The sequence below is a fragment of the Primulina eburnea genome, chromosome 7 (genome assembly GCF_022965805.1).
Source record: "Primulina eburnea isolate SZY01 chromosome 7, ASM2296580v1, whole genome shotgun sequence".
In the NCBI taxonomy this organism is placed as follows: domain Eukaryota; kingdom Viridiplantae; phylum Streptophyta; class Magnoliopsida; order Lamiales; family Gesneriaceae; genus Primulina; species Primulina eburnea.
The window spans coordinates 1,755,384-1,781,204 of record NC_133107.1 but is presented as its reverse complement, the minus strand read 5'-3'; the positions used below and the strand labels follow the sequence as shown (position 1 = coordinate 1,781,204).

Here is a 25,821-nt window from a genome sequence, read left to right as displayed (position 1 = left end):
TTATGACAAGAAAGCTAATATATATATATAGACACAGCTTACTTTTTTAATATTACAAAACTTCCCAATTCATACACCACAAAGTTGGAACTACAGAGATCAACTAACCTCGATTTACAGATTGACATAAATTCCAACCTCTTCTAATTTCTTTGAACCTAAGCAGCCTTCCCAAAAGAAAAAAAAAATTAAAACCAGGGGTGCCAAGTTGGATCCATCATGCACAAATTCCTGGGAGTGAGAGCAGCGTCAACCAACTCAGCAACACCTCTCTGCATGGATTGCGGTGGATCAATACCATTTTCCTCCTGTTTGTCAAGATTCAAAACCAGTCGGGAGAATTTTTGAGAAAACATACAGAGATATTTCAGCAGCACAAATAATTTCACAAGATAATGAGATACCACCAGCGCAAAAGATCTGGACGGATTTTATAGCATTTCGGAACAGTGAAAAGCATACCTCTTCGGAGATGTATTGTGGGGCGATTCCATTGATCCGATCGATTACATTTTCGACATTTGTGGTGACTTTCTGTTTTAGGTCGACATTATTCAAAACACCACCTCCGACAACAGGAGCATGAGGCATCCCAAGAGGTCTTCTCCAGGACCAAGATATCAATTCATCGCGGAAAAACATAGCCAAATGATACCACAGATGCTGACTTTGCTGCAGTGGAATATTTTAAAACAAATATATCATAAATTTCCATATCTAGAAGCACTTGAAAAGCTAAATATAATAAAATAACAAAAATTACACACTTTAGGCGAAACCACTGCTTGAGCAGCAGCACACATGGATGAGACGATGAGACCTTCCACACCGAAATGAGAGAAAAATGCCTGCAGATTCCTGGTCAGGCGAAAAGGCACCGGTTCATTAAATTCAATCATTCCATTCGCATCATATGCAGGGTGAAAATCAGTCTGAAAAATTTTTCCAGTGTTCTTGGCGAACAGAATCTTGTTAGGGGACCTTCCTCCAATTTGTAGCATGAAGGACATAAAGCTTGAGAGAGCCAACTGAATAGCAAATTGTTTCTTGAATGCCCATAAATGGTTTCCACTAACCAAAGTTTTATACATGTACTGCGAGAGTATGCTGTCTGTCACGAAATTTTTTGTGATATCATTGTACGCTTGAAGCCGGAGATCAACCACGGCTTCAGGAGATATCTGACCACATATGGCCTGGTTCAATTGCTCTTTGAAATACGTGATTGGTAAATCTGCCTCTCGATCATTTCTAGCACAATGATTCTCATATACCTCAAGAAAGGTGCTGTACATTAGATCATCTTCGACCATCCGGACCTACGCATCAAATACAATAATGAAATAAGTGATTGGTAAATCTGCCTCTTGATCACTTCTGTGCATAATTCAGCCCGCAAGTGTAATGAAATGAACGACAATAAAATGGAAATAGTTGAAACATGTGCAGGAAATTTATGAGTAGATTTTAATACAAAATTAAGTCATATTGTTAAGGCAGTAATGCATTTAAGGAGATATCTATAAATTAAGTCACATTGTTAAGGCAATAATGCATTTAAGGTGATATCTATACAAGAAAATTTGAGAAGTTATTTAATAATACCTTTTAGAATCCAAGTATCACAAATAACACATCAACCACTAAACTATACCAGCAAGAATATGATTAATATATACAAGAACGATTTTGGCTGGCTGATATGTCAGTTGCATTTCGCCTTCATGCTTTCATTTCAGTTGGGTAAAGTAATCTCTGTCACATTGTCGAGAGAGAAATGCCCCCGTTGTCTTGTTTTTGTGGAGGAACTAATCCATGAAATTCATGTATCATACCCCACACATATAGTTTTCATGTCTTTCAGCCAATTGATATGTCCCAAAGTAAATTAAAATATGTAACCTCAGTACTAACACTATACCTGTGACCACACTGGAATAATGATTGGGGTGTGAATAGAAATGTGACGACGCCTCGATTCCTTGTGCTTATCGAACATTACGTTCATTACACGGAAAAGTTGCAAGATTCTTTCATCACTTCTAGCATTGGGAGTCAGAGAAGTCTGAACGATGAAATGGCGCTGAGAACCATCAGAACCCATCAGGGTCAACCGACGGAAACTGCTGCCATGCCTTCTCACAATCGGAACGTCAGCTCCCACCCGGTCTAACTTCACAGTATGATCAGGTGCAACTTCCTAGATAATCACAGAGTTAAAAAAAAACGAGGGAAAAAAAACAAGCCAATCCAGTATACACTGTTACATATAAGTGATATTCGACCCAGCTGCATTGCATTCTTATCACCCACAACATGATTGGCACCTATTAGTTACTTATACAATCATAATAGCATATTCAACCAGGTCAACTTTACTTCCTCTTGTCGACATATAGCTACTATTCAACAATTCCCCAGTGGACAGTTGTTTGCAAACCAAAATACCAAAAGAGCCATTTGTATTCTCAAAAAAAAAAGAGCAATTTGTTTCTCAGCATTTTTTTACACCAGAAGACTACTAAATTTTAATAATTTCATTGCAATCTAATATTTGAAAATACTTCGTTACTCCAATTCCAAATGGTTAGCAAAGTTCCCAAAGAGCCATACATCTAGAGCATGAAATTGTAGCATTTTGAGGAGTGCAATCAATAAAAAGAACTTGGCATCATACTGCATACAGGCACTGCCACCATGTCTAGATCAATAATTTTAATTTCCAAATAGTGTGGTTGCTAAATGTTACAAGTTAATTGTGAAGACAATAACTAGAAATCATATGTTTGTTCTGACAAAAAATGAACCAACCATCCATGCCATACAATTCGTCAAATATTGAATATGCGTGAGAAAAAGAAAGCAATTTAGAGAAGAAAATAGTTGGGGGTTATTCTACTTCGACACAGTATGCTCATTTCTAAATGCCCCAAGCTTAAAAATAGATACTAAGGAGCAATCAAACACTCCAAAAAATTATTCTTAATCAGATCATGCTAATAAATTTATTCTGCAGCATAAAACGAAACAAAATAGTGTCATGTAATAAGCTCAAAAAAATGTCGACACAAAGTGCTCACTTTTGACAAACTTGGACCCAAAACAAGATCAATAAGACATTCCTAGTAGTCTTGTTCGATGTCTAAGATAATAAAAATATAACATGGAAGTTCAGTCTGAAAACTACACCACGAAAATTAGCCTCTAATAGATTGAGGTATGCAATGAGGCTCCAATTCCCAGGTGGCCAATAAGCAAAACAAGTATTAAGTTGACTTGATGTACCTTATCAGTGAAATATTGTCCTGGAATTTCGACATCAACAGCATAAAATTCTTCCAACCCTTTGCTTTCGTCCTCCAACTTCAGAACAGCAGGAAAACGGTCTTCCACATTGCTTTGGAGAATATTTTTCCAGTGTTTCAATCGTTCAGTCAAATCAGCAAGGGTGGCTGGAAATGTAGCAGTACTTTCTGGATCAAGATCACGTTCAAAATCTTGCTTGTATTCTCTCACGAATTCAACATGTTTATTAACAGCATCTGCCGAAAAGCAAGCTCTGCAAACACCAGAAAGCTCTTTCTTGAGAGCTTGGGGAACTTCTGCTGTCGTAGCAGTTGGATACTTGTAACAGCGATGGAGTAGGGCATTAACTACTGCCAACAGCCTCTCCTCAGGTAATGTAACAAACCGTGACCCGATTTCTGTGAGTAGAACCTGCAAAAGCAAACATTAGCAATCAAGTCAAACATTAACAGCGCAAGGCAAAGTTCAAAAGATTGTTCTAGCTGTGTGTAAGACCACAACGTGATGAAAACAGCAAGGCTTCCGGAATTATTAAAGCAATTTGCTAGCATACCCTGATATATATTTCCATCCAGTTCAAATTGAACATGACAAGTAGAAGATAAGTGACTGGTACAAATAATTAAACAAAGGTCCTACCTCAAGTTCACTAGCCAGATTGGTATGTTTACTTCTAAGAGTCTCCATTATGTCTTTTGCAGCATCAAATGCACTGGCTGCAGAGGCAACCAATCCCATGGCACTGTTACGTCGCAATGCAATTTGACCGGCATCATTACCAGATGAACTTTGATGCAATGACTGGTCAGTCCCAGACGGCATGCTGCTTTCAGCAGTACTTGATCTTTCAGGTTCTTGCACCTGAGAACTACTTCCATCGTGTGATCCAAGACCTCCGGCAGATTGAGCTCCTTGATGAAGCTGATTTTCTGAAGCCAATGAGCCCCCACCCTGAGCAGCCACTCTTGTATTTCCATCAGGCAACCCAACAGATCCAGCAGCTACATTTTGCTGCATTCTCTGCTGGGCCATAGCCATTCTACCATATTCAGATCTATTTGCAACATCACGGCGTTCGAGCAGATATGTTCGAAGCCAGTAATATAGTGCCTAAAATTTAAAACAAGAGAGTATTAATACTTGGACGACCCAATTTCGGAATTAGATTTTCAGACCTTCGTTTTCAAGAGAATTTATGTACCTGAGGATATACAGTGGCAATTTTAAGCAAAACAAGTTTGCAATGTGAAGCTTCTGTCCTTTGCAAGGACAGTAACAACTGGGGAATCCAAGAAAGCCAAACCCAATGTGGTATTTGCTCCAAGTATTTATCAAATGCCCTTCCCACAGGTTCATTGGGTGTGTCAAAACTAAGAAGATACAGGACCCGAGCCAAATGGCTTCTAGAATTTGGAATTCCAAATTTGATGCCTTGAAGGAAGCAGCTCACAGCATATTCAAGCCAGTTCTCTTCATGGGTTTCCTTGTAGGCCTGTACAAAAGAACAGAATAAATTATTTCAAGTTACCACGAAAACAGAAATAATATATGTTAGAACACGAGAGTACATACCATATCACAATAATTTCCCCAGCTAATCCATCCTTTGGGCAAGTTCTTGAAGAGGGTAATGGCATTTGAAAATTGAAGGTTGGCACCTTCACAATCACCAAGCTTCAACAGAAAATCACCCTTGAGGCGAAAAATTTCAGCCTGGTGTTTGACAGGAAAATAATCCAGGTTAGTGCTATTGATCAGATTAAGACCGCTGGTTAGCTCTCCCTTCATTTCCAAGTACGCTTTTGCTTGTTCTCTTATTTTTACAAAAGCCTCCTGCAGATAATTAAATGTCGTTAATAATGAAATATAAAATTGAAGACCAACGTATTATTGTTATTTACCACCTCTGCCTCCATTCCCTCTCCATCATAACCTACAGGCTACAAGGGCTGGCAGCAGTATTTATAAGAATAAATAAAAGATAAAAACACGATCAACTGAACCTGAACTTCCATCGTAGAGTGTCCATACATCTTTTCAAGAATTGAAACACAGATATCATGCAGCCCATGTTTACGGGAAATGTGGGCAAGTTTATTGACATTCCACGCCTTGTCACGGAAACCAAGATGATGAAGTTGTGAATTTGTGTTTATCAATTCCTTAAATGCATCTATGACTGCATTATACAATTCGTTCCTCCACTGAAGCAAATCGTACCAAACAGACATATTGTCCCATTCATTTGGTGTCCTCAGTCTCCATGTCTCAAGGATATCCTTTAGATCTGCATATAAGCCACCATGAACACCAGTAACAGAATTTCCAGAAAGTTTGTTTCCATTTGCAATATCCACAATAATCTTAGCCGATTCTTGAACTTCTACTAATTGCTGAAACTGTTGCAGTAGAGGTATTTTGGCGTTAATGGACATCTCAGGCAATTGCCACCACTGTTCCAAAGCCAGATCAACACCCTTTCCCACAATGTTTTCAGCTTCTTGTACACCATTGATGTTCTTTTCATGAAGAGCAAAATACGCATGGATAATACGAAGTTTTGGAGTTTCTTCAACTTGAGCCTTCGGAATAACTTGATCTCGTAGATATACCCAGTCAGGCTGTTTCCAGAGACTATCAAGAAGTATCTCGTAATTGTCAACAAATTTCCCAAATTCAGAAAGTGCATCCCACTGACTAAGTTGAGTAGCACAATGGAGCCACTGTTCTTCCCAAAGGCACATCTCAGCTTTTGGTACTGTATTGCTGTAGGTGCCTTGAGTTGCCTTTACCATAGCCTGATAGAAAAGGCTTTGGGCTTGTTGCCAATACCCATGCTGAACAAGTGAAAGACCAGACCTAGTTTCTGATGTAGTTGATCGTTTCTTCCACAAACCATACCTCATATCTTCTTCATTGAGTAACCGATAAAGCTCAGCAAGGGATTCAGAACACTTGGCCTCATTCGAAAATAGCATTACATGACTTTCAAGCAGTCCTAATGCAATGTGCCATGCATTATAAGTTTTTCCAATATATTTGATTAGCTCACTGGGCATCCGTGGCTGTGGGTGACTTAGTTGAAGCCCTTCCAGAAGAGCTTGAACAACATTTGGTCGGTGGGTTTGCTGTTTTTTATGATAATCTTTTGATAATAGAGCTATCATTGGCTTAGCTAGTGCCACCTGCTCTTCCTTCTGTAAGGTTACCCAAACAATAGGAAACACCAAAACCCACAAATGATAAGCAACATTTGCATCTGTGTGGGCCAGCTCTCTCAGCGGGATGATGAGATCCAGAACCTATAAGCAAATTATTTTCATAAGTACTAGTAGAAAAACTGTTTCTTACCTGACACATACAAATTTAGTATCAAACAACAGTAGAGCCAAAACCAAACTAGGTGTGAGAAAGTCAAAAGCCGAATTGTACTTGAAGGATGAGAGGACCCACAGTCCTAACTATGTGAACACTTTTATGATTACTGAAGCGCATCAATGCAATGATTCACAATCATAACCGCGAACTTGAGTTCTTTTACCAACGAAAGTTAAGAAAGAGATGGCATAACTGAAGAAAAAGGGGAACAAAAACGGGAATTTCTACCTGTAGTTTGCTCATTTCATTCAGAAAAAACGAATGTCTGAACATAAGGCTATCAAGTGTCAGAGGAGCTTCATCCGAGCCTTCAGGATTATCAAGAGCCATTGCCATTGGCTGTGGACCAGAATTGGAACTTTCACCCAATACCAAAACTGGAGGAATTTTTGCAGAGTTTGGAGCCAGCGTAATTGGTTTGTTCTCAACTAATACTGCCAAAAGAAGATCGAGGCCTTGTTTAAGCCAGAAAACATCACTTAGAGCTTCCCAATCTTGAACTTGAATGATGTACTGCAGCCTAGTGAACAATGTTTTCCCAAGAGATTCATGATAAAGTGCAAAGAACTTCCTCCTCATCTCGGGATCTTTTGCCCGTAAACCAAGTAAAAACTGCCTCTCCACTTTCTGAAACACATCTTGACCCAGAGAAAGAGGATACCTGGAAGTCAATTAAGTTCATATAGTGTTACGAGCTAATTTTAGCACGGGATGCATGCATGTATATAAATTTAATGTAAAGTTTATTTTTATGTAAATAATATAAAATATAATTATATTCGTTTAAATTTTTCTTTATCTAAATATTTTTTTGAGGTTTATGTTTGGTTTTGTTTATTTTAAAATAATATAATATATAAATATATGATCAAATATGTTTATTAATTTAAATATTAAAAATATTATAGTATATCATTAATTAGGTGAAAGAAAACCTTCTAAAATTTTGAAAAAAGAAAATATCGAAGGTAGTTATTTATAGAGGGGTATTTGAGAAAGATCATATAAAAACATATCAAGAGACCAAGGTAGATATTATGTGGTGCTCTTCCTTAATAATATAGTAAAGTAATAGATGTATTAATTTGTCTAGAAAAAACCAACAAATTTACTTACTTATTCGAGTCAGCACAAAGCCCATAAAGCAGTTCAAGATACTTCCGATCCCATTCATCGGCAGTACCCGGGGAAAAGATCTGCTTATCTACTTGTGAAAGCTTGTGAAGTAATGAAACGACTTCCTTTGGAGTGATAAATGTGCTAGGCACAGCAGATAATCTAGATTTACCAAAATCATCATCAACCCAACCTTTTATGACATCCAGAACACAAACAAGCACAGAAGGATCAGTGCCCTTCTCAGATAGCAACAAGTTGAGTATTTGATTTACAGATCTTTTGCAATCAGGCACACTCATAACTCTTTCGTCGATAAGTTTCAACACAGATTTCAAGTTTGCAATGGCACTCCTAACATCACCACCTTGACGAGAGGAAGTCACAGCAGAATCTGGATCTGATTTCTGGCCCTGGAAGCATAAAACATGGAGTTTAAGAGAAAACTAATATGGAAGTCACAACTGAACGCACTACATGAAATATAAATAACATAAAAAACTAATATTCAAACTTCCAGTGAACCTTGAAACGTTCCGAGTATAAAAACCACGAACCTATCCTAAGAATGTAATCACGAGTTCAAGCATGATGGTCAGATATCATCTAAAAACACCCACATATAATGCAAAAAAAAAAAACAAAAAAACAAAACAAAACATTTGCTTGCTGAAAGAAGAAACTTACTTGTCTGGTATAAGAACCACTAGATATTCCCATATCTCGTGCCAGGCGCTGAAGGACACGAACCAAACTGAAAGGATCGACAAGGTTTTTGTGCACGTCTGCTAAGGATTTTATGACATGAAGCACAAAGCTAATCATGCTAGCAGAGTTATCTTCACCTGAACTCTGAATGGCAGCAACCGCTGCAAGGTGCTTTTGTACAAGTTCCTCCACTTTTTGATACAACAGTTTCACTTCTTGAGTTGTGCTAATTGCTTCAGGAGGAAATGCAGCAGAAACCATCTTCAAAAGAGTGCACAAGGAATTTCCATCATCTAGCATTTTGAACTTAAAACATGGCTCCAGAATCTGCCAAAGGTAGATGAATAAAAGGGCCATCAAACACTGTCCTTCGAAAAAACACAAAATCGTGATGCACAAAGAAACTTACCTGAGAAATCTGGTTGATGTTATTTCGCACAAACAAATGGGGTTGCTTTTCCAAGACCTTGTTCATCACATCTAGACCCTGGGCCAAGGCAGTAGATGGATCCTTCGACTGAGATGATGGTGTACTGCTGAGCAACTTCTCTAAATAATTGAATTTTACATTAGCATTGGGCCAAACTTCCAATGCTTGTGAAAGAAGCTCCAAAGCTTGTTTATACATGAGACTCGCCTCCTTATTTGCCTCTTTGTCTTTAGGTTCTATTACCAATGCTACCTAAGGGGGAGAGAGCATTTCACAATCAGAGTAGCTGAAGTTGAGATGCAGGAACATTTAGTTAGGAACAACATATATACTGTAGAAAATCTATGTGCAATTGCTTTTCGAGAGATATATATATCACTAATGACCTCTTTATTCATGGTACAACTTATGCTTCACTGAAAAAATGTGTCTACTAGACAATTATTCCACATGGTTATATATATGGAAGTAACAGCAACATGACTCACACTCCCATTTGTCCAAATTCCAACAACGGCAACCTACTTGGAAACAACAGTAACACAGATTGGAAAAAGGCATTATTCTATATATAAAAAAGATATGATTATGTCAAATAGAACATCTGCAAAAGCTGATAACACAGGGGCTGGCTCGAAAATAAGAAGATATTAACGAAAGGAAATCGAAAAGAAAAATGTTTGTAACTAATCTGTAACTGAAAAAAAAAACTTTGATAATCCCACACACACAAAAATAGATTCTACTCTGACAGCCTCTTGCAAATTACAAGATCGAAATTCTACTCCAGGTTAATTGTAAGATCTTTCAATAATATATGAATCAAATGTAAATTTGAGACATACCCTAATAAGAAAATTGATTATCATCTCTTCCATTGCAGCATTAGGCTTAAACTCTTCATCAGGTGGCCCAGAAGACCCAGGAGTTTCAACATTAGGAATCGACGAAGCACCTCCAGGTGACATGATACAGAGAGACTGAAGACCAGGTTCGACTTTTATTCTCTTAGATGAATCCTCTGAAAAAGAAGATACATCAACAGAAAGTTTGGGATCCACAACAGCAGAATTATGATGCAGTCCATCAGCACCCTGAACTGTGCCATCACTATTAATTCCTTTCTTCATATCACTTTGCCTCTGTTTTTCCCAATTGACAACCAACCCAGCAAGTTCAATAGCAAGGCGCCTATTTTCTGATGTAGTATTATAAGGAAGGCCAAGACGACTGAGAGAATTTACCATCTGGGGAACAAATTGAGCTCTACAACTGTAAAATAGATCCGAGTGTCGAACAATGAGCTGGAATATGTGAATAAGATTAGGAATAGAGTGACCTTCCTCAACCAAAATTTTCTTAGTGTAACGTATCCATATTGGCATACGAGAATCACCAAGAGGCAATCTGCGTGGAAGTGCTGGCATGAGTATGTCAAGGGCTTGCTTGACCAACATTTTATTCTCTGGCTGGCAAGTCCTCAAAAGGGCAACAAAGACCTGTATTTTTAAGCCGTAAATACAATTGCTCAATTGACTGGAAGTAACAATCACAAGAATGCAAACGTGTAGCAACATTAAATTGCTATAAAGATAGCTCAAGGAGAATATATAGTTGTGGTGACTCGATGCATGCAGTAAAACTACCTGGCAGACTGGCAGTGTAATGCAATTTTTTATTAATTGTCCAACTCCTCCAAAACTAATTGCCGCGCCTCATTTACTTTTATAGAGACATAAAAGCATTAAGACTAATAAACAAAAACTAGAACAAATCTAATTTACCCAAGAAGTGGATAGAAAGAGTAGAAAGGACTGTTATATTAGAATGTGCATGCATCAATATACATCTGTATCTATTTTCACAAATAGTTTATGGTTATAAATAGTCATATAGGTCGAGGTTGCATCAGAATAGTTATCATCCAATGTACGTCTGTAAGCTAGACAAGAAAATATCCATTAACAGCTGTAACACTAAATGTTATCTCGGTAACAGTATACTGTTTCTTATAAAATAGCTTACAATTTTTTTAAAGGTCGACATATAGAGAATTGAAGGTAAAACTAAAGAATAATTGCCCACTGTAGAAAGAGAAATTTCTGAAGTTCAGTTCTCATGCTTAATCCACACCACTGCGTGCTTGAAAATTATTGAACCAAACATTTAAACTAAGAGTGTTCCAAAAAGAATTCTATTCAACCACCCTGATTAGTCTAGACAACCAGCCAGTCATAATACCTTTCTGCAACCAAAATGACTAATAAACAGTGTCAGAAGAAGTTCCCTGCAGCTCTTTTTAAAGAAAATATTCCCATTAAAACTGAACTGAATATAATATAAATTGAATTCATGCTCATCGAAAAAATTTATCAGCGGGCTACGTTATTCTTCAGTAGTGTCAAATTAATATCTCACCATTTTCTACACATAATAGCGGTGGAGCATTATGTTAATTTTTCCAAACTATGTTCCTAAACTTACAGCAGCTAGACTGAGAAAAAAGTATGATGTTGCCTTTTTAAATAGGAGAATTCAACTCAACCTTGACCAATCTTTTTTCAGCAATGCTTGATTAGGCTCAAAAACATTTTTTCCATAGTTGCACAGGTGATGGTTAAAAAGTCCAATTCAAGAGATTAAAACCTATCCAACTTTTCATATTGTTTCGAAGAGGAACTTTGTTATTTGCATCTGTACAACAATATGGTGACAAAAAAGCTGACTACATTAGCAGTTTCAAATCAGTTATGAACCATGTCGACTGTTACGAAAAATAATTGATATTTATAGGCTAAAATAACATGCAATTGCACCTGAGAACAATTTTTTCAGGAAACCTGAGGACATGATGATGCCAACCCGATCCACAAGTTGCGATCTTTGTTTCGCACTATCAAAACCTCACACAGACCCAAACTAATAACACTCATATAATAATAATAATAATAATAATAATAATAATAATCAACGGTTTATGAAGCATCCATATTCAGAAGTCAGATGTTTTGGTTCTTTTACTATTCAACAGTGTAATTATATGATTCAGAAAAACATTAGGAGGGCGTTATTTAAAAACTGCAGTATATGGTGATATACTGGTGGAAGCACCTGCAATATAATTTTCTCTGGGGCTTGGTACGCCTCCAAAAAGTGGCAAACGTTGACAAATGCCCACTGCTTACTAGCACTATCTTCACGCTTGAGATGATTCCAGCCAAATTTAATGAGTTCCTTTCGATGGTGAACAAGGTCATTTTGAAGATACTTGAGAAGCAGAGTGGCAAGCTGCAGAAGCTCTATCCTCAAGGGCTCATCATAATCAGCAGATATCTAGAAATATAAAAATGAATGAAACACTCAGTCTCAAAATGAAATAAATCTATACCTTTACATCCTTGTTTGGACAATGACTGCAGCTACAATCAAATCATAATTAAGACCAAAATCTAGCAGACAATGTGAGAATCTCACTTGGTCAACATTGGAGTAAGAGAAGCAATCAGATTTATTTGAGCACGTCGACGGTAGTAAAATGCAACAGTAAAAAATGACTAAAAATATATATCTATAGACCGGATCTTGGACAATGTTTTCCAATTGTGAAAAGACCGAATAAACCCTTCATCGGTGTTGATCAAAAGACACTAAACGGAAAGGATGAGATAGCAACAATATACCAAACTGGCATCCATGCTAAAGGACATGATGAGTTCGCACAAGCTCAATCTTCTACGGACTACGATAGCAACAATATTATCAAAGTGGCTGAAGTAGTTGAAAATCACAAGTCAAAATCATATAAAAGAACCAATATCATAAAAAGGATCCTTTACCTCTTCTGGAGGATCAAGAAGTTTGTCAACTATCGTCTTGATTGTGTCTGCATCAATGACTTCCCAAGTTTGACCATTCTGAAAAGAATGAGCTAACATTGGAAGAATGAGCATTTGCATCACGATTACCAAATGATCGTGACTCAACTGTTTTAGTTGGAAAATGTCCAGAAAGTGAAGTAGAATACTTTTCTTCATGTTCGGGGGATAGCCCTCAGCAACCTGTACATTATATGATGACAACAGTTTAACTTTTAGGCATAGTGAAACAAAAACAATACAAACTGGTAATTGATTTTATAAAATAGTTATCAGGAATGTGTTACACATTTAACATACCTCAACAATGTAAAACTCCTTTAAGAAAGTAAAATCTATGCGAGTCTGAAACAGGAAGATGACTAGAATATCGAATAACACATTGATCTCCATTCTATCATGACGCAAGTAGTTCAAGAAAGATTTGACAAGCCATTTGCTTTCTTTTACCTGCAAATGTGTGAAGATTGCAACAATCAGTAAGTTGGCAAGTAAGAAATATCATAGATCAAAAGAGGTATTATTCATTCGTAGGAAATGTTAAAAGGACAGTGTAGTCTAGTGAACAAGGAGCAATTACTGCTCATTTTGCAGCCTGGCCCTTCAGAATGATAAAGTAGAGTCTGATTGGCCAATGAACTAACCACGTGACGTTTCTGCCCTTTTGAAGGGACAAAAGTCCATTACCAAACCAATTAAAAATAAAATCATGAAAAGTTTCAAGCTTACAGACAAACATTTGAGCAAAAGCATTGTAAATCTTTGGTCATCCTTTAGTTAATATGTTAATTTTTTCCCAACATTTTTCAAGGGTATCTGTTATATGTGAAAGAAAAGAAAGACTAAAGCATATATGGCTAACCATACATACATGATATCGCAATCATGCTAATAAATCTAACTCGAAATAGAGGAGCAGAATTTGTCTCTAGATAACGAAAAATAAGCTCTCAGGATGGACTATTCAGACTCCCATTTTTAACTTACTTGTATTAAGTGCAACTCCTGCTCACTTTGTAGACGGGAAATTCTAGCCGGGGACTTCCACAACAGAACTAATGTATCAAACACCACACGATTGCTCTGCAACCAGCCAGGTATCAATTTAACCAGAGTTTTAACTAAAGCAAGACCCTGAAAATACGCATCTGATGTTGCACCAGAGGTGATAGAAAGATGAACAGACTCTTCGGATGTAGGGGCAACGAGACTTTCATTGTTCATTAAGTTACTTGATGGATTGGAAGATCCTTGAGTAGTTGCTAAATCAGTTTTTCGCAAAAATTCGGGGAAAGCACTAGCTATTATCTTTTCTGGTGACTTAGCAAGTTCTTCTCTCAAGGGTTGGCCTGCATCCGATCTTATTATGTACATCAACCTGGATAAAAAGATATAACACAATTAATACATGGATATAACACAATTAATACATGAAAATTATCAACAGCAAATTTCTTTTTTTTATAGGAAACTTAGATTATATTGAATTAGAATAGTCCATTACAAAGCAAGCGAAAGAGTTTTCCGCCAAAATAAAGATAGTACGGCTAACGAATTAAAACATTACAAAATTCCAATCCCTGACCACATCTGAAATAGCTAAATGACCACATCTGAAAATTATCAACAACAAATTTCAATCATCTATCTTGACATTACCTCCTGAAATATTTGGGTTGGCTTAATCGAGCAAGAAAATAATCAACAGCAGCTGTCGCATAACGATTAAGAAATTTTGTCAGTGGAAGACGATACGGACTATTTATCTCACTGTAAAACTGTCCGGGAGGGAGCGAGGATTCTAAGTCAATGGTCAAAGTTACAAGTTCGTCAAGAAATTTTCCAGCCGCAGAAGGAAGGAGGTGGAAGAGCTCAATGATAGCTGCAAAAAGTTGAAGAAGAATATCATTAAACAGCAATACATCCTAAGGATATCTGCTCAGCATGGCTGCCTATCAATGGTCATGCAGTACAATTATTACGCACCAGCAGCTATTTTAGGTTCCTCTCCAGCCTTCCAGGACTTTTGGCACAGGGCAAGTTTCTCAGGTTCTAACCATTTCTTAAGATGTTCCAACAATTTCCCACCTAATGTAACATTGAACCAGTTAGATAGAAGTTCCAGCAACCGAGCCAGACCTAGCAACAGAGGCATGCTGAGATTTTTGGTATGTGCCAAATTAACTAAAATTGGCCTCAAGCTGCCTTGGAGGAGTTCTTTTGGCATTCGTTGCTGTAGAATAACCTAAAATAGGATAGAGTCGAAAGAAAAAAATTTAAGAAAATCATTAAGATGAATTAGATTGAAGTTCATATACACTAACGTTTACACGCACTCGAAACCGGAAAGCTATTGCATATTAATATTAGGCACAATACTTGAGCACAGTGTCACTCAATTCTAACAATAAAGATTCGTATAGGTCTCGAAAAAAAATTATTACCAAAATCTTATGAAAAAGTTAAAATTTAATTATATTCATTTTCCTTTTAGATAATAAAGGAAACAATAGGAAGAATAAGCACAAATCTTGAAGAATAAGCAATCATGTCATGATCTTTCAAGTAAATGGCAAAATACATTTTTACATAGTCCAAGCCACCGCAAAATAAATTTATTTGTTTTAACTTCACAACAGTAGCTTATAAGATGCTAAATTGAAATCAGTGTACAGGCCGGAGGCACGCACCTACGCATTTGATATAGCGTGGTGCAGCCCTTGAGCCTAACAGTACATCAAGGCACAAACCACGCCTCAGATTAAGGGTCAAATGATTCTACACGAAATCCAATTCATCCTTTTTCATATTTTGCTTGTGAAGTGTGCCTTAGGCAAAAGAGTCGTGAACCATATGTAAAATCTAACATGATTGTCTATGTAAAATATAATGTATAGTACAGTATGGTTTGGTATTGTTCTATGGTTTCAAAATTAACACATTATGCTATACAACAATTTTTCAAACACCTAATGCCCGAAATATTGTCTCAAACTCTCAATGCACGTCATTTCGATAAATTTCTATTGTTAATGTCTTCAAATGAGGTCATAGAACATGTGTATTTGGATACCTTGCGCATTTAATAACAGTCGTGCGACATAAAAATGTAAAAAGAAAAAAGAAGAAGAAGAAAATGAAAAAGAATCAGTAAGATGTGGCAAACAAAATCCACAAATACTCAAATCAGAATAAAACTTACTAAATAATCCAGATCCAAAAATGCATGGGATCCTAGACAAATTAATACTGAAACTCAACCCGTTTAACTGGATAGAACACCAATAAGGAGGTTCTATATAGCTGGTGCCAACTATGTTAGAAAAGTGCAATAAGAACTGAAGAAAACAACTTCCCTTTATAATTCAATTCAACACAGCATTGATCTACAATAACCACATGAACAATGAAAGCAGTTACATAAATGAAACAATACAGAACAGATTATCATTGCTGGTAGGAAACTCAAAACCTATGAGTATAAGAAAATATGAGACCAAATCGAACACAAATATTCTCTACTTTCAAGCCAAAGAAAAAAAGACGTAAAACTTGAGTAAATAAGTCTAATTAACCTGGCGTAGCCCTTCCTTGGCAACGGTTACTATTTCAGGGGTCCTACTTGTCAACGATTTGAAGAACATGGAAATTACTTTAGCTCGCAACTCGGAGTGATTTTGAGCTTTAAAGTCCGCCCAGGCCATGGCAGTGCAAAGGAGTTCAATGCAAGCAGTGCGAAGTTTATTCAAGGATGTGGCCACTTTTGGATTCATAAATTTTACAACCCAAACAGTTTCATCAGCCTCTGCTATTTGTAAAGCTTCTTGCAAAAAGTTAATGAGCTCTGGTGTTAACTTAAGAAGGGGAGGCCTCAATGCAAGGCAGAAATTCAAAGCAGTGACAGTGCCAACCTGGAAGTAGCATAAAATGAGTTAGTAATATTAACAAAAAATATCAAATCCCCAACAACCACCACCTTCACCTGTTGATCAACAGTCTTAGACCGCAGTGGCCGCATGATAAGAGGTTGGTGAAAAGGTTCGAGCAACTCAGTAACCTCACTCCCAGTCCTGCTAGCCAAAAGTGCCAATGATGACTGCACAATTTTTTTCACATCAATAGATGAGTTAGGACTAAATAATTCTGATGCCAGATACTCCACAACACCTTGAAAACTTTGCCTTCGTGCTTCACTGTTTGCTTCATCAGCATTGTTGACCATACGAAGAACTTGCATAAGCACCTGATTGGTCTCTTCCTGTTCTTTAGTAGCATATGTAGGAAGCCTTTTGAGCACATACAATAGACCCCTAACAATACGAACTTGATTAAGACATAGAATTTCAATTGTAACCTTTCCTATCAAAGCACCAAGCCCCATAACACCTCCCATTTGAGCTTGCCACGTGCTACCATGACAACAATGTAACAGCCTTGGTAGAAGTTGCTCAAATACAAAAATACGCATGCCTGGAGGAGGTGCATATACAGGGCTCATTGAGGGGCTGGTGACAATCAGAGGAGTGCCAGGACCTCTGGCCATCATTGTATCAGAATGTTTCAAGTTAGCAAGGAGCAGCAGCGTCTCAGCAAACATATTCAATGCATTTAATGCAGCTTTAGCATGCAACCTGTTTTCATCAGCCAGTACTTCTACCAAAGCATCTAAAAATATTGTAGGATCCAATTCTTTGAGAGAAGTGGTATGCCTACACTTTGAGCTCAAGCTGGTACTCATTGAAAGCAAAGGACCGCTAAGAGAAGTGGATGAAATTATACTCTGAGATGCTGAGCTTTCAACATGAAATATTATAGCAAAATGACGGCATATATGACCAATATATTCATCCTTGGGTTCATGTAGCTCAGGTTCTGCACTTGTGGCAATTAAAGTCATCAAGAGAATTTTGAACACAGATCTCTCGGCCATAAGCTGGGTCTTTGTCTTGACACCTAAGTCAGCCTGCACGAAAACATTATTTTAACTGATGGATCGCCAAACATAATTCCAGGTAAGAAGTTTACACAGTATCCCATTGATCATATCAACAAACAACAGAAAATTATAGAATGTCTCTGGCGTCTCAGTGGGGAAAACTAGAGCAGGTAAATGTCCAACCGATAAAAGACAGAAACACTATAAAGAGCACTGCAACTAAGAAAAAGGGTAGACTGGATGGACCAATACTAAACCTCACAGAAAATGATAATTCAACGATTAAATAAAAATAAAAAAAGAGAAATAATGGACATCTTGAGTATTATCTTACTAGAAAATATGCAGAGACATGAAACATGCGGATAAAGTAAAAGGATACTATGAATAGTTGAACAAATGCACCATTGCGTTGTTATGTTACCTTGATATCAGATGTTGCAGATCTTCTCCGGGATGGATCAGCTGAAGAGCCTAGATAACTAGACAGCAGTCTTGATGTTAATTTATCGTCATTAACAAGTCCAGGTAAATTTAGCTGAGAAAACAAGCATACACGAAGAAACTTAAGTGCTTGCTTGCGATAGAAGTCATCCATGCCAGCATTCTTATGCATGACAGCAGTCACAGCAAGATTGATACACCGATCAAGAGGCACCAAAAATGGAGTAGAAGGCTCAAATGTGAGAATCAATCGTAGCCCATGCTCTGGATTTTCCTTGCATTCAAGTGCCAGAGGATCTTTGAGGAAACGTCTGTTACGGCCGCCCAACTTCCCAAGAAGTTGCAATGATTTCCCACCCCATGGATATGGAGCAGGCTTTAAATGGGACCATAACGCTAGAATAACCTCGGAAATGACATTTGCCATACTTGGTTCCAGAAAATCAGGGTTCAAGCTATCAATCCAAAACTCAAGTGTCCTTAGACCCAGACTAATGAGATCATCACTTCCTTTGAGACACATAACCAAAGGTTTCATAAGACGAGGAAGGTGAGGCAGCAGTGAACTCAACCTTGCGGGCAAGGTCAAACAAAGCTCTAACAAAATTTCTTCCATATCCTCAGCAGTAGGTCCCTCAAGCATAGCCAACAGCATACTCAAGCATGGTTGCAGCATCGGAATCAAGTCCCGAAGTAAAAGTTCAAATTTACCTCCCGCAAGAGCACGAAACATTGTTCGGAGAAGTTGCAAATAACCGATTGGTCTCTCAACCTCTGTGGCATTTTTCATGCAAGTCTCCATTATAATAGGCACATGAGGTTGAAGAATACGCTCACAGTCCGAAGGAGCCTTTGCAACAGCGTTGAATAAAAATCGGAAGAGATGCAAAACAAGTTTTGATCCGGGTGAATCGGGATGTTTTATAGCATCAAGTTTGCTGCTAACAAGAAAATTAACTAAAACATCTGCAAATGGACGAAAAACTTTGGGGGCTTGTAGAAGAGTAGAAAAGATGTGGACTAGCTGGCTATTAGAAATCATGCATTCAAAAAGCTCCATCATGCATAGAGAAAACATGTCCATTAAATCACGTGGTTCCATAATGGCCAAAATGTTGGAAAATAGATGGATCATTTCTCTCTCCTCATCCTTCTCTTTGAACAATGCTAAACAATGAACACCGCTCTTCAAAACACCAGAGGCTTTGCAAACCTATCAAACTCAAAACATAAGTTCATGACACTAAGTTAAACATAGAAAAGTGATATTAAAAACAATACCTCATCTTCTCTCATCCCTCTGAACGGCTGTGACATTGATGAACCTGACGACGTAGATGCAAGCGTATGCTGAGTGGTTCCATGCGTGGAGGGTGACACCTATATTGTTTAGATAATACCATAATAACGCTGTGCGTTGGAAAATAACAAAACTAAGAGAACTCGCAAACCTGTGACCGTGGCACATGCGCATGAGTAATGCTCCAGATGATTGTCTTCATTCCTGCAAATCGCGTCAAAAAGGTGAGCCACTGAAACATTCATGAGTCTTTCTATCCCAAAAGAATGCTAAATTATTCCACTTATGGAGTGTGAGGTCTTTTATTGGGATAGTGAAAGGATAAAAGATTTTTACCCATAACCAAGGTCTTTATCAGATGCTTACAATCGTTGACTTCTTTGAAATGCTCAACAGGTATGGGCAGATTAAAGACAGCTTGCTACATTGTTACTAAAGATTAGGAAACAAGAAGAAAACTAAAAGAAATGAAAGAGCAAAATCAGAAATACACATATATTATTCACATAACTGTTCAAGATAATATATTATTTTAAAAGGAAAAAAAAACGAAAAAAAATAAATTACAAATCATACTGCTGAAAACGCCGAAGTCAAAGTCAAAACTGTTATCATTGTACAGAACTCTCCATCTACTATTTAATTAGGTCCCCACAAAAACTTCCGTTTCATCTTAGTTTAACAAGAACTAAAACAAATTGGGGAAGTCCTCCCAAACAGCTAAGAATATAGTCTAGTTTCAGCTTCTTAAGCTGGAGTGGTAAAAACAAGCCAACTTTGCAAGTCTTTAAATGTTTAAATCCTTTAGATGTTTCATGGAAATTTGAAAAAAAATGAAATTTTATTAAATATTAAAAAGTTTTAAGTACAGAAGGTGGACAAGTGGTCCACTTTAACGAAATGCTTAACAATATCCTAACCAAATCAACAATACACAAAAGTTCAATCTCTCAGTAAATTTGATATCGAAACATTCTCAAATTCTACATTGGATCTAATCCAAGTAACTATTTTAATCTTGATCTTTTCCCAAACTCTCCCCCCGTGTCTTCAATGTCTTCAAATTCTTCTATTTCTCTCTAGCCACACCGACCAACAAATGTCATGAACTACCACTGTAATGACCCGATTTAATTATATGTATTTGGCGATAATAAGATAATTATTTTAAATTGAGGAATTTAAAATAATTAGCCAAATAATTAAATTGTGTGTTTATGCATATTTAAATTTTATAGCACACGAAAATTGAAATAAAATAGACTGGGTCAAATTTCGAACCCCGATAAAATAAAAGATAAACACACACATATATTATATATATATATATATTAATATTATATAATAAATAATAAACATCATCATCATCCAAACATTTTCTCTCTCCAGAAACCTCGTAGCTTCGGTTGAGAAAGCTGATTCCACCGCCACCTTTGACCGTCGATGTGGCCGCACGGTTGCCGAAAAATTCACGTAAATATATGGTTAGAAAGCTCTCGACGAGAGCTATCCATTGATACCATTCTTGCTAGGTAAAATCGAGATTCCCGAAAACCCGTCGAAAAACGTCATCGGTTTCACCGCTGAAATCGCCGTCTTCCCCCGCTCAAAACTAAAAATTGATTGAGTGGTTTTGTTCCTTGTGTTGTAAGCTTTCTTTTGATACCAATTTTGCAAATTTTCGAGAACGACCAGTCCGGTTCGTTTTTCTGTGTGATTCCGGTCATCTTCTCCGGCGAGTTGCCGCCTGTTGCCGGTGAGCTTCGGTTTAGGCTCGATTTTAGCCACTGTTATTGGAAGTACAAGTTGTATCGGTGTGAATCGTTGCCTATGTGGATTTAATTTAATTTCGACTCAAATATTGTATCATTATTAATTAATTATTGGGTTATTGTTGTAGGTTCCGGAATTGTGCGAGTTGGAGGTATAATCTGGTGAACCTAGAATTTATCGCAGTCGCTTGAATATTAGTTTAGCGTCATTCAAAGCTAAAAAGAATATTTGTGACGATAAAATAGAAATGATTGATTTTAGGCATTTTAGTCGAATATTGGAATTTTAGGAATTTAAAATGCCTAAATGGTTGAAATTGGATTTTTAGTAAATTTAAATGGTTCTGGAATTGTTATATGATAATAAGACCATTTAAATTAATATTCAGGTGATTTGTCTGAGTTGGCAATTCCAGAACTTTCTTGAGGATTTAAGTTACTGGTAAATTAGTTGAGGTACGTAGAGATCAGTTATTTTCACGATGTCTGACAGAGGTATCTGATGATCCTGTGTATGATTTATTTGTTATTGGTTGATTTATGTGATATTATATGCTGACTCGCATATTATCAGTTGGTAATTGATGTGCAAAATAAAATAAAATATTTCTTTTGTTTACACACATTTTATTTTGGTTAGACACATCAATACCACTGAACATATCATATTGAGCCTATCTATTATTGAGATCCAGTTATATTTCGGTTGAGATCCGTTATATATATGATATGATATGGTGTCCTGGATATGTTTGGCTACCTTGATTCGGTCCGGTTTAGGTAGTTCCTGGCTTCGAGGCTGGGCCATATCCCAGGCACGGTCCGCTGAGTCGTGGACCAGCTCGAGCATATATGTATGATTGTTGATATCGATCATTTGACTCCTGATATCCTGATATCTTGCACCTATTCATGCATTGCATTCATGCATGGCATCATTGCATTTCTATGTCATATATCGTGGTTTCTTGATGTCTCGTACTGGGGTTACTGACCCCTCGAGAGGGGGCTGTCGTGTCTTTTGTGTGTGGACATGACAGGTGGTACAGGTGGTTCGACCTCAGGCGCTCGAGAGGAAGCCTCAGGAAGTACCAGAGCTCCTTGAGAGTAGGCTCAGTTGTGTTTAGGTATTGTGGTATTGCTGTCTCCCAGATACTATATGTATATATTTGGAGGATTGTATTATGGTATTATCGAGCCTTGTCGGCTCTATGATATTTTGGTTTGTATATGTCATGATCGTGTCTGGCTGGCACGTGTTTATGCTGGTGTGTTTATTGAGGGCACATGTTGTTTATTTTGAGTATTTGATTTTCTGGTATGTCCTATTTACAGGAAGGTCATGCCGAAATTTTATAGGCCCAAACGCAAATTTTTAACTCACTTTTCCGCTGTTTACTGATTAATCAAGATTGCATGTTAATAAATCGTGATTAGGATAACGGGCCCTCACAACCACTCTCCATAATATTTTGCCCATCATACCGAGAAGTTGTTCAAGATCCGTAGCGAATAAAACTTGTGTCGATTTTGGTACAGCCCAAACCAATCTCAATTCTTCCAAAGCCCTAGCCCACAATCCACTTGTGAAAGTACAATGAATCAACATGTGGTCTTGAGTTTCTGTCACCATCCGACACAACACGCACCAATTAGGGCACAGAGCACATGTATGTCATCTTTTTTACATCATCTCAGAGGTCGGTAACTTTCCCAAAACCGCTTTACTGTTTACCAATTCATGGAAATTGGTAGACAGTGGAAAATTGGTAAACAGTGCAGAATAACCAAATCACTGGAGCTTAACCAACTTCAAAGCTGCGCCTGACTAAGCAAGATGCTCAATGGAAAATTTTGATTGAGTAGACTAGCCAAACCATCCTGTCCAAGCAAGAAGAGAAGCATTGGCCCCGCAAACAGACACCCACTGATTAGTTTTCTATAATGTGATGAACAACAATCAGCTAAATGAGATCCAAATTCATCTCACAGCCTATAAGAATGTCAACAAACTTTTTCATAACAGTTGAGGAGCTTCAAATATAAAATGGATTTACTTATTATTTTTTCTGGATAGGAGCTTCAAATATAAACTGGATTTTGCCAATATTCTACATAATAACTCACAAACTATTTTCCTTTTATCATATACAAGAGATGTTTCCAATACCCACATCCCCTAGTCGTTTGTGGCCGATGCCAGGTTCATTCGGAATGAAAGAATCCACTATCGGGCAAAACACCTAACATCCTGGTACCCTTTCCCAATAATTGAAAACAATTTGAAAGAGCCGAGTCGACCGCTAGAACTTCTAGTCATAGAATCAGAAATAAAAAGGCTTATTTTTTGTTCACTTGAATCAGAATTCCAACCCGAACTCAAACCCGTATTGGTATTTTGTTCGACAAATATGAGAATCCATATTTTCTTGAAGTCTTTCTCAACCATTTCAACCATCAAATCAAACCAGCTATAAATTATGAGATTTAAAAAAACACATAAAAAGGAGAATATAATCCAAAAAAAATCAAAAATCTGTACTGATGAGACGGGAAGATCAACTCAAAGTATTGAGTTAATTACCTGCACTGGCACTTCAAGTTTAGACCTCAATGTGGGCCTAATTTTTCCTTCCTCACCCTCTTCCAATAGCTATCATTCAGATTAAAACATGTGCCAATTAAATAAGTCATTTGTGACAAGTAACTGCCTTGTGTTAAAGCAACAAGAGACAGCAAAAATGAATCCCAGTATATTTGATGCATTTAGACGAGTAAACAATGTCATAAGTTTGAAAATCCAAAAGGAACGTCGTTGCAATTTAGACACCATCTTTAGGATTCCATAAAGTAAATCGTGTGTAATCATTCAAAGTGATCAATGAATTCTTACACAATGTTAAATAAAGTTGGAACAGATATAAATTGCCATACATCGGACTTCTCCATATTGGTTCCAAAAGCACTATTTATTTATCAAAAGAATATGACCCAGACTAACATTTTTGCCTCCTTTATTCAATTTTTCAACAGTTCTCTGGAATTATGATCAGCATAGCAAATTAGGCTCAAATTATTTCATGCTTTAGTTTGCTGGACTCTGGCTCTTCAACTAGCTGAATTGAAGCTCAAAATACAGTTTTCGATAGCTCAAGATACAGGAATCGAGCTTTTACTATTTTACTATTTGGTTGATAATAACAATAATAACAAATGACAATAAAAATAACCAGAAATCATGCTGTTTTCTGGTTAAAAAATTTACAACAAGCTCTAGTAAATAAATTATTATCAGGCGCATATGCTTTTCGAAAATGTGTTCTTGTAATTGTATAGTAGTATAAGGTACATGTTTGGTTTTGTTATACAGATAAGGTATTTTTATTGTAAATACCATGTCACATGGCAGTGCCTGGTTGGTAATGTTAAATCAGATAAACTTAACCTTCAATGAGACGTAAGATAACCTCCTAATTTAAAATATATTAAACAAAATTATAATATTAATATAAATAAGTAAATAACATAACAAAAGAGCATACTAAGTAAGTTAAAATTTGAATTAAGAGTGATATTAATTTAAAGATAAAAATTAGTTAATGAAGCAACGAAAGTGGGATGGAAACGTTTGGTTTTATTTTTAGACAAAGAACAAAACATTGGGTAATTGGCTATCGCACCCCCTAAACATACACCTTTGGCACTATAAACACGTCCTAGAATTATGTTGATGACACATTTTTTTATATAAGAAACGATATTTTAATAGATAATATGATAAAAAAATAAGTACATCAGTGGACTAGTGGTCCACTTTCAACAGGAAACACACATATTTGGCCCAATCACCATTTGAGTTGATTTTTACCTCAAGAAAATTTGTTCATCTACATAATTATCATGGTTCAGTTAAATTAAAGAATAAATATTAAAATTCAATTTTTTTGTATAAACTAAACAAGCTTAACTTATAATTTAATAAATAATTTATTTACTTGATAAAATTAATTCTTAGATGAATATCATGCTTCAACTAAATAGCTTAACCAATTTTATATTACACTTTTATTTGTTTAAATTAAATATAAGAAAAAAATTCTACTTCAAAAGACTTCGTAATTAAAAATAAACTAAATATTGGATCAACTATAAAGGACCTACAGGGCATCTTTCTTGATCATGTTTATTTGGTTTTATAAATTTTTAGATTGATATTTTATAAGTTTTAAGGAGCGAAACATTCTAAAAAAATTACAAATAAAGGGAGAAAATAGGTCATACCAAGTACAAAAATGCAAAGGGTCACATAAACTCGGAGTAAAATAGATCATAAGAAAGGAGTTAACAATCGACTTTTGTGCTTGGTAAACCTCAAATCTGCATTTGTAACTGAACAGAACTGATGTGATCATAACTATACTAGCATGTGTCAAGACAGGAACAGAAAGTGAGAAGAATAGAAATATCTTCCTTTCTAGAACAGAAGAAGATACGGAAAAAGACTTCCAAGTTTTATCTTATGTTAGCTCTCCTTTCTATAAAGGTAACTGAGCCAA

The 25,821-nt window shown here is 36.7% G+C and overlaps 1 protein-coding gene and 1 long non-coding RNA gene across 5 annotated transcripts in view; one reads left to right on the top strand and one right to left on the bottom strand.

The window, feature by feature from the left end:
- LOC140836453 (uncharacterized) overlaps nt 1-25,821 on the bottom strand; it is a 29,694-nt gene continuing 3,873 nt past the window's right edge. For 2 of the 4 annotated variants that reach the window (XM_073201983.1, XM_073201982.1), the window contains exons 9-35: nt 23,850-23,918; nt 19,830-19,914; nt 19,645-19,697; nt 19,475-19,573; nt 18,174-19,406; nt 16,796-17,776; nt 16,389-16,724; nt 14,800-15,058; nt 14,473-14,695; nt 13,801-14,191; nt 13,114-13,263; nt 12,775-12,996; nt 12,050-12,271; nt 9,784-10,437; nt 8,918-9,190; nt 8,488-8,835; nt 7,801-8,213; nt 6,913-7,345; nt 5,310-6,608; nt 4,879-5,139; nt 4,508-4,798; nt 3,946-4,416; nt 3,286-3,717; nt 1,922-2,200; nt 768-1,319; nt 463-672; nt 1-308 (exon numbers count right to left, since the gene is read on the bottom strand). In XM_073201983.1, coding sequence (XP_073058084.1) covers nt 189-308; nt 463-672; nt 768-1,319; nt 1,922-2,200; nt 3,286-3,717; nt 3,946-4,416; nt 4,508-4,798; nt 4,879-5,139; nt 5,310-6,608; nt 6,913-7,345; nt 7,801-8,213; nt 8,488-8,835; nt 8,918-9,190; nt 9,784-10,437; nt 12,050-12,271; nt 12,775-12,996; nt 13,114-13,263; nt 13,801-14,191; nt 14,473-14,695; nt 14,800-15,058; nt 16,389-16,724; nt 16,796-17,776; nt 18,174-19,406; nt 19,475-19,573; nt 19,645-19,697; nt 19,830-19,914; nt 23,850-23,918 — 10,359 coding nt within the window. In that variant the 3' untranslated portion in view covers nt 1-188. Of the gene's footprint in view, nt 309-462; nt 673-767; nt 1,320-1,921; nt 2,201-3,285; nt 3,718-3,945; nt 4,417-4,507; nt 4,799-4,878; nt 5,140-5,309; nt 6,609-6,912; nt 7,346-7,800; nt 8,214-8,487; nt 8,836-8,917; nt 9,191-9,783; nt 10,438-12,049; nt 12,272-12,774; nt 12,997-13,113; nt 13,264-13,800; nt 14,192-14,472; nt 14,696-14,799; nt 15,059-16,388; nt 16,725-16,795; nt 17,777-18,173; nt 19,407-19,474; nt 19,574-19,644; nt 19,698-19,829; nt 19,915-23,849; nt 23,919-25,821 lie in introns of those variants that run through there. The other 2 variants (XM_073201985.1, XM_073201986.1) reach the window with 2 other exon arrangements.
- Nucleotides 20,954-23,079, top strand: LOC140836456 (uncharacterized). The gene is made up of 4 exons (XR_012119096.1): nt 20,954-21,307; nt 21,394-21,417; nt 21,655-21,721; nt 22,306-23,079. It is a non-coding gene; the product is annotated as an uncharacterized lncRNA (long non-coding RNA).